Source organism: Marmota flaviventris, chromosome X, assembly GCF_047511675.1.
Source record: "Marmota flaviventris isolate mMarFla1 chromosome X, mMarFla1.hap1, whole genome shotgun sequence".
Lineage (NCBI taxonomy): Eukaryota > Metazoa > Chordata > Mammalia > Rodentia > Sciuridae > Marmota > Marmota flaviventris.
Window position 1 is genome coordinate 14003381 of NC_092518.1, and position 14521 is coordinate 14017901.

At 39.7% G+C, this 14521-nt stretch overlaps 1 protein-coding gene across 7 annotated transcripts in view; it reads right to left on the reverse strand.

The window, feature by feature from the left end:
- Sh3kbp1 (SH3 domain containing kinase binding protein 1) overlaps window positions 1-14521 on the reverse strand; it is a 331887-nt gene that overhangs the window by 190071 nt on the left and 127295 nt on the right. For all 7 annotated transcript variants that reach the window (XM_071606251.1, XM_071606250.1, XM_071606248.1 and 4 more), the window contains one exon: window positions 10340-10463. In XM_071606251.1, coding sequence (XP_071462352.1) covers window positions 10340-10463 — 124 coding nt within the window. The remainder of the gene's footprint in view (window positions 1-10339; window positions 10464-14521) is intronic.

The following is a 14521-nucleotide window of genomic DNA, read 5'->3' on the forward strand; positions in this document are numbered from 1 at the left end:
GAATATAAGAGGTCTGGCTTTTGATTTACAGGCAATCTCATTTTTTTTTCTCAAGAAATGAACAATGGGAGGCCACAGTCAGTTCTCTACCCTTCTCAAATCGATTATCTAATATTTAGGTCATCTCTAGCAAAAACAGTGTCATTTTGATCCCTCAGACTCACTATCTCCTAGGCAACTGATTGAATAAAGAAAAATATAAAGCTTCACTGAGAAATATATAATTTTAAAGACTAGGATAACATCTTGTCCCTCAGCTGAGAGGGGAAATGTTAAAAAAAAGAAAAGAAAAAGAAAGAGACAGCACCAAGCACTGCACTTTCGTACTTTTTTTTAACATTCTTTTTTTTTAACAGCTATATTGAGATGTTATTTGGAGATATGATTCATATAACATAAAAACTCATTAACTTTAAGTGTATAATAAATGTTTTTAACGTATTCACAGAATTATACAACTATCACCAAAATCTAATTCTGGAACATTTCCATCACCCCCAAAATGAAACCTCATGACCATGAATAGTCACTTTCCATTCCCACCCCAGTTCTAGTCACACACTAATCAACTTTCTGTCGCCAGGGATCTGCTGGTTCTGGACATTTCATATAACTAAACTCATACAATATGTGGTCTTTTGTGTCTGGTTTCTTTCACTTAGCATTATGCTTTCAAGTTTCAACTATCTTGTAATATCCAACAGTACTTCCTTCCTTCTCATGGCCCAATAATACTCCAATATATGGTGTGGAATACTGGGTCTCATGGTAGCTCTATATTTAACAGTTTGAGGAAGTGCTATACTATTTTTCCAAAGTGGCTGCACCATTTGACATTCTTACCAGCAATGTATGAATTGTTTACAGTATTCCCTTATAACATTTTAAATTCTCAAGATCAGCAGCAATCTCCCCTCTTTAATTGCTCATATGGTAATTTATATCTCCTCTCCTTTTTTCTTAATCAGTATAGCTAAAGTTTATTGATTTTCTTGGCCATTTTAATGAACCAACTTTCAGCTTCATTGATTTTTTTTACTATATTGTTTTCTATTCTCTACTTCCATTATTTTCTATTCCTTATTTCCACTGTAATTTTTATCATTTCTTTCTTTCTGATTGCTTTGAGTTTAGTTGATTTTCTTGTCTAATTTCTTAAGTTGGCTACTATTTCGAGATCTATCTTGGTTTTGAACTTATATATTTGCAGCTGTAAATTTTATCTGAAGCACTGCTTTAGCTGTGTGTGGTTATCTTTTTGTATTTTGTGTTTTCATCTTCATTCATTTCAAAATATTTTATAATTTCTCCTGAGAATTCTTTGACTCATTGGTTATTTAGAAATATGTTGTTTAATTTCCATATATTTGTGAATTTCCCCAATTTCCTTCTGTTGTTGATTTCCAATTTAATTCCATTATGGTCAGACAACACACTTTGTATGATTTTAATCCTTTCAAATTTATTGAAATTTCTTTTACAGCCTAGCATCTGGTCCATCTTGGAGAATGTTCCATGTGCATCTGATCACTAGTTGCTTCATGGAAACAACACTTCATTACTATTTTTCATAAATCTCTAATTTCTTCCCAATTCCTGGAGTCTTACTAGCAGTTTACCACATTTAATAACAACTACTACTGTATTCAGGGAGTGACTCCTGACCCTACTTCACTCCCTTGTTTCACCCTACCTCCAAGCCTATTCTCTTCACTCATTTTTATTTTCAGTTTCCCAGGGAATCAACAAGAGTAGTCGCCTTGTTTTATACAGGAAATTGGAAAACAGTGAGAATACAACTTGCCTCAAGTTTGAAAGAAACTTTGGAGGTGCTGCAGGAGTAGAGTTTAGGTCCCCTCCCAATAGCCACTCTTTCAGCAACAGGGCCCTGCTGCCACTGAGCTCATTCTGTTCTCCAGAGAAACAAAATGAACAGGCGGGCTAGTCCCCTCCAGTGCTCTTTCTCATGCACGGGCACACAAGGGAACTCTTTCCCTTCCTGATGGGAATAATGAGGGCAGCCCACCTGGCACTGCAGCTGGGCCTGCTGTTGATGTGAGCATGGTTTAGGGAGGTGGGCCATGAAATGTCCTCATTGTTTGGACACAACAGTCCCAAGGCTCCACAAGCACAAAATGCCAAGAGTTCAAAGACTAAGCTGAGGTTGCACATGGCATCAGGGGGACCAGGCTGTGATGAAAGATCAGTAGATATAATTAGAAGAAAATGCCCCTTTTCCAGAGTTTCCTCTAAGTGAGTCCAGATGTTGTCCCCAAACAATGCAAAAATACAGGCAATACTTAACTATCATCTACCTCTAACTAATTACCTCTCATTAATCAACCAGCTCTCTTGCCAGAAAAATCTCTCTTAGGAATGGGGTCTCCCATGTGGGACTTAGTAAAGGTCAGTCCCCCAGACATGAGGAGTGTTCTTTAGGATCCCCCAGGCAGAGGTACTATGTCCTCCTGCCTGGCACATCAGTAAGTGGGGCCATATATGCGGGACCTTCAGCCACCTCGGTAATTCTATGATTCCATAACTCTAAAATGGTAGGCTATTTGGTTTCCAACTCATATCCCTACATGTGGATTTATTGCCCGAATTCAAAATGGAAGTCTCTTTTACTAGTAGGCAAAAAGATTGAAAAAAGCTCTTTGTATTTACGATCAGGATTTTAATGCTATCAAGAAAAACTATGGTTTCCTATCTTTTCAGTTGAAACAGAGTAAGAAGGAGATGGGATAGTTTACCTGTGGGGGGGTTTGTCATCATTCTAAAACCCACACCTGGAATCACAGGCTTAATGCTGAGCCTAGTCCCAGGTAGGCCTGAACAAGCACTGGGTTAGGCCCCTCTGTGCCCACTTTTCATGCCAAGGCTTAGCCTAGGGATATACTCTGAGACACAAAGACCCATGAAATTATCAGTGGTAAATTCCCGTTCATCTTGTCACTTGAGAAATAACTAAAGGACTGGTTTGCAAGTTTCAGGTTCAGGGACTGTCCTCCAAGCATTGTCTAACTCATGTTTTTTAGAACCATCATCAGTCACTTCTCCCATTTCTACTTACTCACTTTAACATTTCCTGCACATTACCTAGGAGATGCTTAGAGAACTCCTTGCCCTAGATGTTAAAACCTAGCACATTCCAAAGTGGAGTCCTAACTAGTATTCAATCAAATGATCAAAGATAAGCAGGTTTCCTTACTGCGGGACATCTGAGAGCTATAAGATGCTCTAATGTGCTTGTTGATTCTAAGAGGGAAGCTATAGCTGAAATATGACCAGAGAGGCAATTTTCTCCCTTTGTCTGTCTTTCCCCATCTGTCTTTTGTGAAACACTTTGCAGAGCTGAAATACCATACAACACACAAGGGGAAATGCTGGCCTGGTTTCCATCTGAGCATGTCATGCTTGTTGCAAGATCTTTCCCCCTAGGTGGAAACAAAACCCCCTCTTAGAGCACACCTTATACAGACAAACGTGAGCACACCAAGGTCAAATGCAGGCCGCAGAAAACTAAGCTTGTACATGATGGTGCAATTCGATTCAACCCAGAGCTGTCCTCAGAGCCTAGTATACCGTATGGAGCGTGTACAGTTCAGCACTCTGTATCATGTGAGTTGTCAATTTCTCTGCAACATGAGCAAACACCAGTTGTCCCCAATTACACAGTCTTTCTGATTTTTAAAAGCTATCTAAAGCTTCCTGCCAGCAATATAGTGAACAAAATAGGAAGTCAGACTTACAAGTGTGTTATGCTCTCTGCAGAGCATTTGGAACTCCATTTTCCCACAGAAACAAAGTTATAAACGGTGATTAAGTTCCCAGACTAACACAATGTAGCTAGCTACAATAAGGCATGTCTGCAAATTTCTCAACTAACAGAAACTGAAAGAAAATGAAATTGAAGACATTTTTATTTATCAAAAATACTTGTGCTTCATGGAATACCAAGTGTGGGGGGCATCCAGGCCCAGGCAAGAAGGAGCTGCCCTGAAAGAATTTACGAACAATAATAAAGTCAACAAAGTCAGTTGACTTTTTACTTTCACCACCTGCTGGCGACTGATAACTCAGTAATAAAATATTGTTCCTAGGAGGAAAATGGGTTCAACAAGAAGTGAAAAAACAGCTCTAAGGGTACTTAGAATTATTGAAGAGGAGACTGGCTCACCTACGGGAATTTTAGTGTGATTCTTTATTATGTCCAAATTAATATCTCTAACCTAAAGTCATGCCTATAAGGGTCACTTTTTTAATTGCTTATCAACAAAAATACTTGTTAGGGGGAAGTACCACAGAGCAAGGATCAGGAAACATTCTATGAGCTCAATGAGCAAAATTAGACGAGAAAGGAAAAGGGCTAAAGAAAATGTGTGTACAATGTGAGAAGCTGTGGGTCTGAGATGGAACTGCATGAATCGGGAATACTGAGTGAGAGAAATCAAAGGCATCCTTGAATAAGAAATCTCCCAAAAAAGAAAGAAAAGGAAGGGAGCAGGAGGAGGAGTTTCCTAGGAGAGCCACCAGGTGGAGCCACCACCCCAAACCCATTTGGTTCTAGGGATGAGACTCTGGTATAGAATATCCAGCAGGAATCTAAATACAGGATTATTCCATACAGCCTCCCTGACTCTAGTACTAATGGCTTAGGGAAAGGACACAGAGATGAAAAGAAAATAAATAGAAGAAGGAAAATTCTAAAAACCAATTTTGTTAATGACACATGTTAAAAAAAAAAAAGTATAAAGAAGGTGCAATAGCAACACCCCTCCACAGAGCTTCTTTCTACCCTTTTCACCCCCATCCCTAAGCTCAACAGGCAGCACTACTCAATAAGAAATGAGTGAGGGCCAACACACCCTCTAAAATCAATCACTGGTCCTAACATGGACATCCAATTAAACTTGACAGAAATGCAGCCAGGGATCAGTTAGTTTTAAAAGGCCTCTTGAAAGGCTCTTTGCTCTCAAGCTTTTGAGAATGACAGTCCACTGGAAGAAAGGACTATAGATGCATATACAGATACATTCACACAGATGTCTGTATTATTGAATGACCATCTTTCCTGTTCACTCATTGCTGGGTTGGCAGCTTTATTCTCATTTCCCCTGGGAAAGACTAGCTCAGGTGATAGCCAAGAGCTTCCACACAACCATAATGCCTTCTCTTAACTCCTACTCTCCCAGAAGTCCACAAAAGCCAGCTCCTGAGGTAAGATCAACAGGTGATTTGGAAACTCAAAGACTGACTCAAATGCCACATTTTCAGATACCTAGTTAACTATGGGGAAATTCACATTCGTTTCTTCAGTAGGAAATCAGAAAGAAAAACGTCACATTTCTACACACAAACCCTCAGATCTTGCATAGACCTTAAAAAACAAACCACTGGAAAGCCAAAACAGTCGACACTTTCTTTATTAAGGACATGCTTTTTTCCATCCTTTGTTTACAGTGCATTTCCAACAAAGTGCTCAGAGCCTACAAGATCTATGCCACTGCCTTAGAACCATGGCAAGCATTCTGGGCCAGCACATATGTATTTGTATATGTGCACACACTCACACCCTCACCCAGATTCTCACAAAGCAGTCCAACAAACACTTGGGGAATACTACCCAGGCAGCCAAGTAGATACTTAAGAAAGTTCGAAAAGCACATTCCCCCTTCAGAACAAGGGGGCAAGAAGTCACGTGGTGGGATCTGTTTAAGGACTGAATGACTAGTGCTGACACTATGAGGAAAAGGATACACATTAAGTTAAATTCTCCTAATAGCTATAGGCAGCAGACTCGAGTGGAGAGCCATTTTGTGTGGCAAACACACGGCCCATGTTAATGTGAAGGGCATGTATGTATCACCCACCAACATCCAAAATGTATTCTGAAGGACTTCTGTGCTAACTTTTAAAGCAACAGTGTGTCACCAGAGGCAGAGCAGCTGTTGGTCCCTCTGTTAGGAAGATTTTGGAATCAAATCTGTTGGAAGGACTAAACATACTAGAAATGAACCCGTAGAGCAATGTTCTACAATCAAAGTCAGACCCACATACCAGTTCAGAGAGCAACCCTCCCCCATCTTAACTTGAATTTCATGTGAGACAGAGGATCTCACCTCAGAGCATCAGGGCTAGACCTATTACAAATAACATCTTTTAAACTGTCAGATCTTTCAGCATTAATCTCTGGAAGGGGCAGTAAAATGCAAATGCATAACAAACCTTAAATAAAGATGGGTAAAAGCGTTTATCTTTTAGAAGGCAGATGCCAAAGTAGCAGAGCGACTTAAAAAGATGATTATAAAATACATTTTATATCAGAAGAGCATAACAATAGTAATAGTAATAGCAAAGAATAATAAATGTGCAAAATACAATAGAGACTTACCAAACACTGAATTCATGATAAACTGGAAATAGAAACAAGGACATATAAAGCCAACCAGAAATCCACGGAATGGCTTCACATTCAGAATGACAGAAGTAAATAAGAGACATACCCCCACCGTGCCATAAAAAAGGTATAAGAAATATGCAGCACTTTCTCAACGTTTCCCATGTGACACAGCAGACTGGAAGTGCTTTCAGGCAGAATTGGCTGCTCTTTTTCTAGTCTTTGTATCTGCCCAGAACCAGGCACAGGACCAAGCACATAGTTGACAGGTAGTAAGCACATGCTATGGAATATTCATTGGTATCCACCAAAGGAAGGAACAATGTCCAAAATCACAGGTAGCAGGAAGGGGTCAGAGAGAGGCAGAGATGCATCTTCCCCACATGACCTGTTAACAATGCAAACTAGAACCCTGGTCTTCAGAATGGCCAGTGGGGTATAGATAGATTACATCCTGGATACTTAACCAATCACATGGATAAAGTTGATCAGGAAATTCTTCTAAGGACAAAACCAACTAATTTTTTAATTGGTTTTTAATTCAAGCAGAAAAGAATCTATATTCAATGGACAAAATCCACTACTCATTTTCAAGAACATATTTAGGATATTTGTTAATAACTTTCACAACTTCCATCTTATTCAATTTTGCTTCTAAACACATGGTTTGAAGACTTTAAAAAAATTTCTCTACATATCAATGTTCCAATTTGGGAGCCCATCATTCTCCTACATGGGTTTAATGACAGAAGAAACAAAAGAATTAAGTCATTCTCAGAAGAAAACAGACGACTCTTTTCTGTCTGGTTCATGAGAATGGCACTTGGCTCTAAGGAGAGTTTTCACATTTTCTGTCTACAATTCATCAACGTATTGGAATCTGGGACAACTTTAAGATATACAATATCCATGCTGCAAGTTGACATGAAAAATGACTTCTTATTCCTTGGGAAAGGCTTGTTTGTTTCAAACAGGAAGATCCTCCAGTGTGACCACAGGTGGGAATAGGCACAAGTGCCCCTGGGGTTCTAACGCCCTGAATGTATAGCTGATGACTGCCAAGCCATCTAGGAGGACCTGCTTTCCCTCTCAATTTCAGTCACATTTTTTTCTCAAATGAAAAGCCTGTGGAGTCATTCCAGTACTTGCCTAAATCAACTCTAGTAATCTGAACTGAAAACTGAAACTAGTCATCCCCCCAACTAATGTTTCTGTGGTCCTAGCCTCTTCTCAAGGCTATGAATAAATAGCTTTCTTCAAATCCAAAGTATTTTCTGACCTTCTGCAGGTGTCTGGGGAGGGTGAGCTCATCCCAGCCCATGAGGTACCACAACCTGTTTGCAACTGCCGCAAAGTAAAGCATGTCACAAAATGTAAAAACAGCTGAACACAATTGGGCAAACTTCTTCAGCCAAGTCACTCTCAAATCCTGGCCCCGGTGAAGTGGTTCCTTTTCAGAGTCAGGGTAGAAATAGATGTCACTCGTTCTTTATTAAGCCAGTTCCAAGTCTGTATCAAATGACAAGACTTGTATAAAGAAGAGCCATCTCGATAAAACTGAAGGAAAAGAAATTATGTTTATTTGTTAAATTCTCACAGGGTCCAAAGCCAAATGATAAGGGACTCATATACTCTAAGATATGTCCCACATTAATGAATCAAAACACATTAATGAATAAACCCTGAGAACAATTTCCCTCCCTAACAGTTATAAGAATGCTAATAGACCAAAACATTTATAAGGTTTCTAGGGACAAAACTTGATAGAAATAAAGGGGAGAGGGTAAACGTCATTCATTTAACCCATAAAGCTTTAAAAATTATTTGGATGAAGTGTTTACCAGGAACTAGAATCACCCCACAGATTTAGTCTCTGATCCTTTTTTAAGGGGGAAAAAAGTGTTTTTTCATTGATTTTGGGTGGGAAAAAAATGTAGCTTTTGAATTCAATACAATGAACTATTTATCTGGTCTGACAAGGCCAATCAATCTCCCCCCTCCCGCTGTTTATTATAAGGAGTAGTAGAATACTGTTAGTCTTGATGGGGTGGGGGAGGGCCTATAGTCCTGGTACACAATGCTTCCCTTCAGCTGGGAATTTATGTTTGGCCCAGGTGACCCAGAAGGTCAGTGTGAAGCCTGGGACAGAATGAAGATGGGTTGTTATAGGCTTCATAGTTACAGAACACCTCCGTGTGTTCAGGTCTCACAGCCACTGGCATATTTAGTATTAAAAGGCCTAAGAGTAGATAAAAGGTTTGTCTTAATTCAGCTTCAGGTTTAAAGTAGAAGACTTTAAAAAAGGAATGTAAATGGAGTAAGCCATCCCATTGAATTTCATTTTTTCTGGTGAATAAAAAATTCCATTAGGGAAACTCAAAGGTCAGATTTTCAGTTGTAAAGAAACAATTATCTGAAAGGTTCTATTCCTTCGTTGATTTAAAGTTCTCAGGTAATTTTACTGAACTCATCCAGATAATTACCTTCATTCCTTACCTTAATTAATTCCTCTCTTGTGAAATTAATTAATTACTTTAAATCTCTTATTGACTTTACAAAAACAGGATTGGCTGGAGAGGCCTTGCTACTGGTCACTGTGCATGTGAATGCTGGGCCCACTGACCTGAGAAGAGCCAGAGGAAGGGGACAGCTCAGAGCAGCCAGGGAGGTTTGGCAATGCAGGAAGGAGCCTCACTGAAGTCTAGTTCTCAAATCCAATGAGTCTCAGGCCTTTGGGAACTTATTTGAAAGGCTGCAGGAAGCACTTTGAGGGAAAACTAGTTTTACAGCAATGTATGTTAAGTTCTTAAAATGGGAAGCCCCCCGCCCCAACTTTAGAAGGATGGGGTTTTTAAAAAAGAAGAGAAAAGGAAAAGAAAGAAAATCCTATAGCTGCTAACCAACGTGGGCCTCCAGCCAATATTTCATCTAAATAATTCAAAAAAGGAAATGTAACCCAGGGCAGCTGGAGGGGGGCAGAGGAAAAGACAGGAAGGAAGACAGACACAAAGCTAATGTTTCCAGTGCTATGATCAATGGGCAGTTTATTGGACAAATTCTTATACTGTCTAAATTTTATGAAAGATTAGCTGTTCTTCCCCATAGTTATGTAAACTTGCCTTCTTTTTTCTTGTTAATGGACCCCTTTGCTAGTACATTTCCTGCTCCTGCTATTGAACAGCTCTCTGTTTCCCTTTAAGGAAGTAATAAGCCTGGGAAAAGTTGGCAGCTGAATGCTGACCTACTATGGGCACACTGAGCTGAGCTCCAATTTGTGTATGCACTGGCTGGTCCAAGGTCAGGAAACATGGGAGAAAATCTAGTGTGTCCACAGTACAGAATCGAGTAGGGCCATTTCTGCAGTCTTATAGTCTCTCTTGCATTGTTTCAAACACTTATTACCAGGGGAAGATATGGGAGAAAACAACAGGCTGATACTTAAAGTTAACAAGATTGTTAAAGGTTTCTGTGTAAATGGATATATTAGCCATATCTTCATACATTCTGCCTCATAATCCCAGAGAGGCAGACCATGTGTTTGGGAGCTCAGCAGTTAGAGAAAGACCCTGATAGCATTTGCCTTAAATTAAAAGAAGAGCATTGTCAAGACACACACAGCTCAGCCTGCACATTACCATTCTCTAAATTCGCCTTGCATCCATAAAAATAGATGTGAAAGCAGAAGCTAAAACCCTAAGGAAAAAAACAATCATCATTTACAAAGTCTGTCAACTTCCTGACTGTCAAAAAAGCATTTGTATTAGTTGCCTTTATTATAGCTACTAGTTACTACCCATATATGAGTGTCCAAGATTTATACCTAAAACCAAAAGGGAAAAAGTTCAATTTTTCAGCAATGCAAAATTTGACACAGTTCACCCAGAAGTCTCCAGGTTTTGTTTGTGCACAGGGAAGGGGGCTCTTTCTCCTTTACCATACCTCGCTTATTGGTTCTTAAAATTGTTTCAGAAGACAGCAAAGAGTTTCCACTGGACACATCGTGCATGGGCTTTTCCGGAGCTTTGTTGGAGAGAGGGTCTTTCTTCATATCTTTCTTTATTTCCTGTGAGGACAGATAAGGAGAAAACAAGATTGTAGTTTGAAATTTTAGGGTGCCTCTTTGACTGTATTAAGCTTCATCTTTCTGGAAACTGAACTATAGTAATGCCAAATCAGACCTAATCCTATTAAGTGGAATAATGCTCGGCATGGTGAGGTGACCATTCCATGTGGTCATTTCATGTGACCGTCAAGAGAATGACTGATACATAAAAGCCACCAAAGAGCTTTAAATGACAGTTTGTTCTACTTACTGAACAATGATAAGTTTTGGATAAACAGATTCACCCCTTTAAAAGCTTTCTGAGTTCTATTCTTCTCAACCGGGGCTTAGAGAACTGTATTCCCAAATCACCATTGTGCTCACAATTATACTAAACCCAAAAGATTATTTAAATTCGTTTACAGCCATCAAGTTCCTCTGGCTTTTCAGCTTCTGACAAAGACAAAAATAAGGATGACAGACTAAAATAAGGACTATCATTCTCAGCCAAGGTTCAGCAGCCCACCACCCTATTTTGTAAATAAAATTTCATTGGAACACGACCACATTCATGCATATTTTGTATGGCTAGTTTAGTGCAATAACGGCAGAGTTGAGTAGTTGCAACAGAGACCAAAATCTAACATATCTGACCTTTTAGAGAAGAAGTTTGCCCAGTCTAGGTGGATGCTTCTCAAAGTTTCATTAAGATCTGCATTTTTAAAACCTGGTGGCTGATATAATTATCGGTTGAGCATCTCTAATCCAAAAATCCCAAATCCAAATTGCTCCAAATCTAAAACTTTCGAGTAGACATGACAATCACAAGTGAAAATTCTACACCTGACTTCCAATGATGGGTCATACTGAAAATGCAGGAGCACTAAAAACACTGTATAAAATTACCTTTAGGTTATGTGTATATGAATTCTGTGCTTAGACTTTGGTGCATCACCAAGATATGGCATTACATAAATGCAAATATTCCAAAAAAATTTTTAGATCCTAAATTCAAAACTCTGCTAACCCCAAATGTGTTGATAAGGGATACTCAATCTTTATTTCAAATTACTTTAATAACTTACATAAATCTGCAACAAAGCATTCATAACCCCAAATCATGGTAACTCACAAAGTGCAGGTCTATTCACAGGAATTTTTCCCAAAGGGCTTGTCTGAACCCATGATCACACTAACTTAGGGGGAAAACATGAAAACTTAGGAGCTAACCTGACTGAATGGCAGGAAGGACTCACAGATAAGGGATGTGTGCTTTAGAAAGAACAGGGTTAAGAACTGGGGAAGGGTTCTCTCTATGGAATGAGCAGGAAAATCATGAATTATATAAGGGGCCATGATTAGGCCTGAGCAGAGGATAGAAGTAGAAAGAAAACAACTGCTTATCAAAACATTGCCACTAGGCTTCCTACACACTAGGAAGTGAGTTAGTTACCAAATCCAATTCCCCAACTGCTAGCTTTTCACAACAGCCTCGCCCTCTCTTCCTGTCTCCCCAGGGCCCCACCGGAAACCAGCAACTGAGGCTGGTGGTGTTTTGTGGGTTAAGAGCTTCAGCTTGCATCCAGAGCCCTAAGTAGGCAGGGCTCTGTCCTAGGCCTCCACTGGTATCTCTGCATACTGAACAAAGCTGTATGCTCATGTATGTATATATACGGACACCCACATCAGCAGCCTCCAGCACCTGCTAGAACAATGGTTGCTGGGGGTTCCTGCAGCCTCACAGGCAGATGGTATCAGGGGACAATCAGCAAACATTGCCCACCTGAGCCACATGATGGCTGCCGGTCAGCTATGGCTCTAGAACTTCGTTGGGGGAAAAACAGTTGCTCAAATCTCACTCTCCATCACAATGTGGCCTATGACTGTGCGCACACAAATTTCCCCACCTTGATGCAATGTGATATCAGTAACACAACAGACAATTTTGTCAAGTAGTGATTCCAAGAAATTCAGTGGGTCAGGGGTGACACGCTCAGTGCTTACTTAACTAATGGCACAAAGCTGAGGAAAGGTGAGGAAGGGCAGAGGTTGTAAGGCTGGGAGAGCGACTAGATAAAGCCCCAAAAGCCAGGGTTCTCAACGATGCTCATTGTCCAGTGTGTCAACGCAGTACACTATGAGCAGCTGGCTGGGAAGAACTAATCCAATCAAGAGCAGGTAGGGCTGAGCTCCAGCAGCAGAAGGCTGGCCCATAAACCACAGATTCCTTCATTTTCCCAGTGATTATTTACATCTGTCAGACAGAGGCCCAACGCTAAGTGAATTTCTTTTTTTTTTAAATATTGTTTTTAGTTGTAGATGGGCACGATACTTTTTTTTTTTAATGCAGTGCTGAGGATCAAACCCAGTGCCTCACACATGCCTGGCAAGTGCTCTACCACCGAGCTACAACCTCAGCCCACTGAGCTACAGCCCCAGCACCTGAATTTCTTAAGTTGCTTCTTGGATAGAAGGAGGGAGGAGACAAAACTTAAAATATGTCCCACATTTTTCTTTTTTTGAATTTTTTTTAGGTGTTAACAGACCTTTATTTTATTTATTTATGTGCGGTGCCGAGAATCAAACCCAGTGTCTCACACATGCTGGGCAAGCACTCTACCACTGAGCTCCAACTCCAACCCCCTTCCCTCACATTTTTCTTTTTAAGAAAAACCAATCAAGTATATGGATGTGGTAGTGAATGGTACAGGCTCCTCCCTCAGACACCTGGACTCAATGTCATTCCACCCAAAGACAACACCTTTCTCCAACTACCCCTTCCCAGGGGGCGGGGGAAGGGACCTGTCTTGTTTAACACCCTATCATCCACCAATTTACCAGGTTGGAAAAGTCAGCTTAACCCCCCTATATAATCAGCCACCCAGTCTGGCTTTATCTACTTCCTTAATCTCTATTTCTCTCTATTCTTCCTCTATGGCCTTAAAAATATAAATACCAAGCAAGAGACTTAAATAAACATTTCTCCAAAGAAAATATACAAATGGCCAACAAGCACATAACAAGTTGTTCAACATCATTAGTCATTAGAGAAATGAAAATCAAAATCACAATAAGGGCGAGGTTGTGGCTCAGTAGTAGAACGCTGGCCTGCATGCATGAGGCACTGGGTTCGATCCCCAGAACCACATTAAAAAAAAAAAAAAAACTAAATAAACAAAATAAAGGTACTGAAACACACAATGAGATAAACTAAATAAACAAAATAAAGGTATTGAAACACATAATGAGATATCCCTTCAAACCCAATAGGACAGCTAGAATTTTTAAAAATGGAAAATATTGATAAGGATGTGGAGAAAACAGAACCCTTATACAATGCTGCGGGGAATGTAAAATAGTACAGGCCCTATGGAAAACAGTATACAGTTCCTCAAAAAGTTAAACATAGAACTACCATATGACCCGCAATTCTAGTCCTAGGGAGGTTCTCAAAAGAATTGAAAGCAGGAACTCAGACAGATGCTTGTATGCCTATGTTTACTGTAGCATTATTCACAACATTGAAAAGATAAAAGTGAGCCATGTGTCCATGAACAAGTAACCAAGATGTGGTACATCTATACAACGGAATATCATTCAACCTCAAAAGAAATAAAGTTCTGATTCATGCCACAACTTGGATGAGCCTAGAAAACATGTGAAGTAAACCAGACACAAATGCACAAATATTATACATAATTCCACTTACATGAAATATCTAGATCTAGAATAGGCAAATTCATACAGACAGAAAGTAGATTAGAGATTACCTAGGAGTGGTGGGAGGGGAATGGGGAGTTTGTGTTTAATGTTTACAGGGTATATGCCTAGATTGATGAAAAAGTTTTGGAATTAGTGGTGAGAGTTGTGCAACATTATAAATGTAATCAGTCCCACTGACTAAACACTAAAATTTGCTAAAATGGCAAATTTTGTTTTATATACACACTCACACTCACAAAAGAAAAAACTCACATAAATGGTATCTAACATCTGAATGTATACCTCCTCTAAGAGCTTTACCTGGATAGCAATTTTTCATCCACACAATAGTCCTACTCACAGAGACATAAAACAAA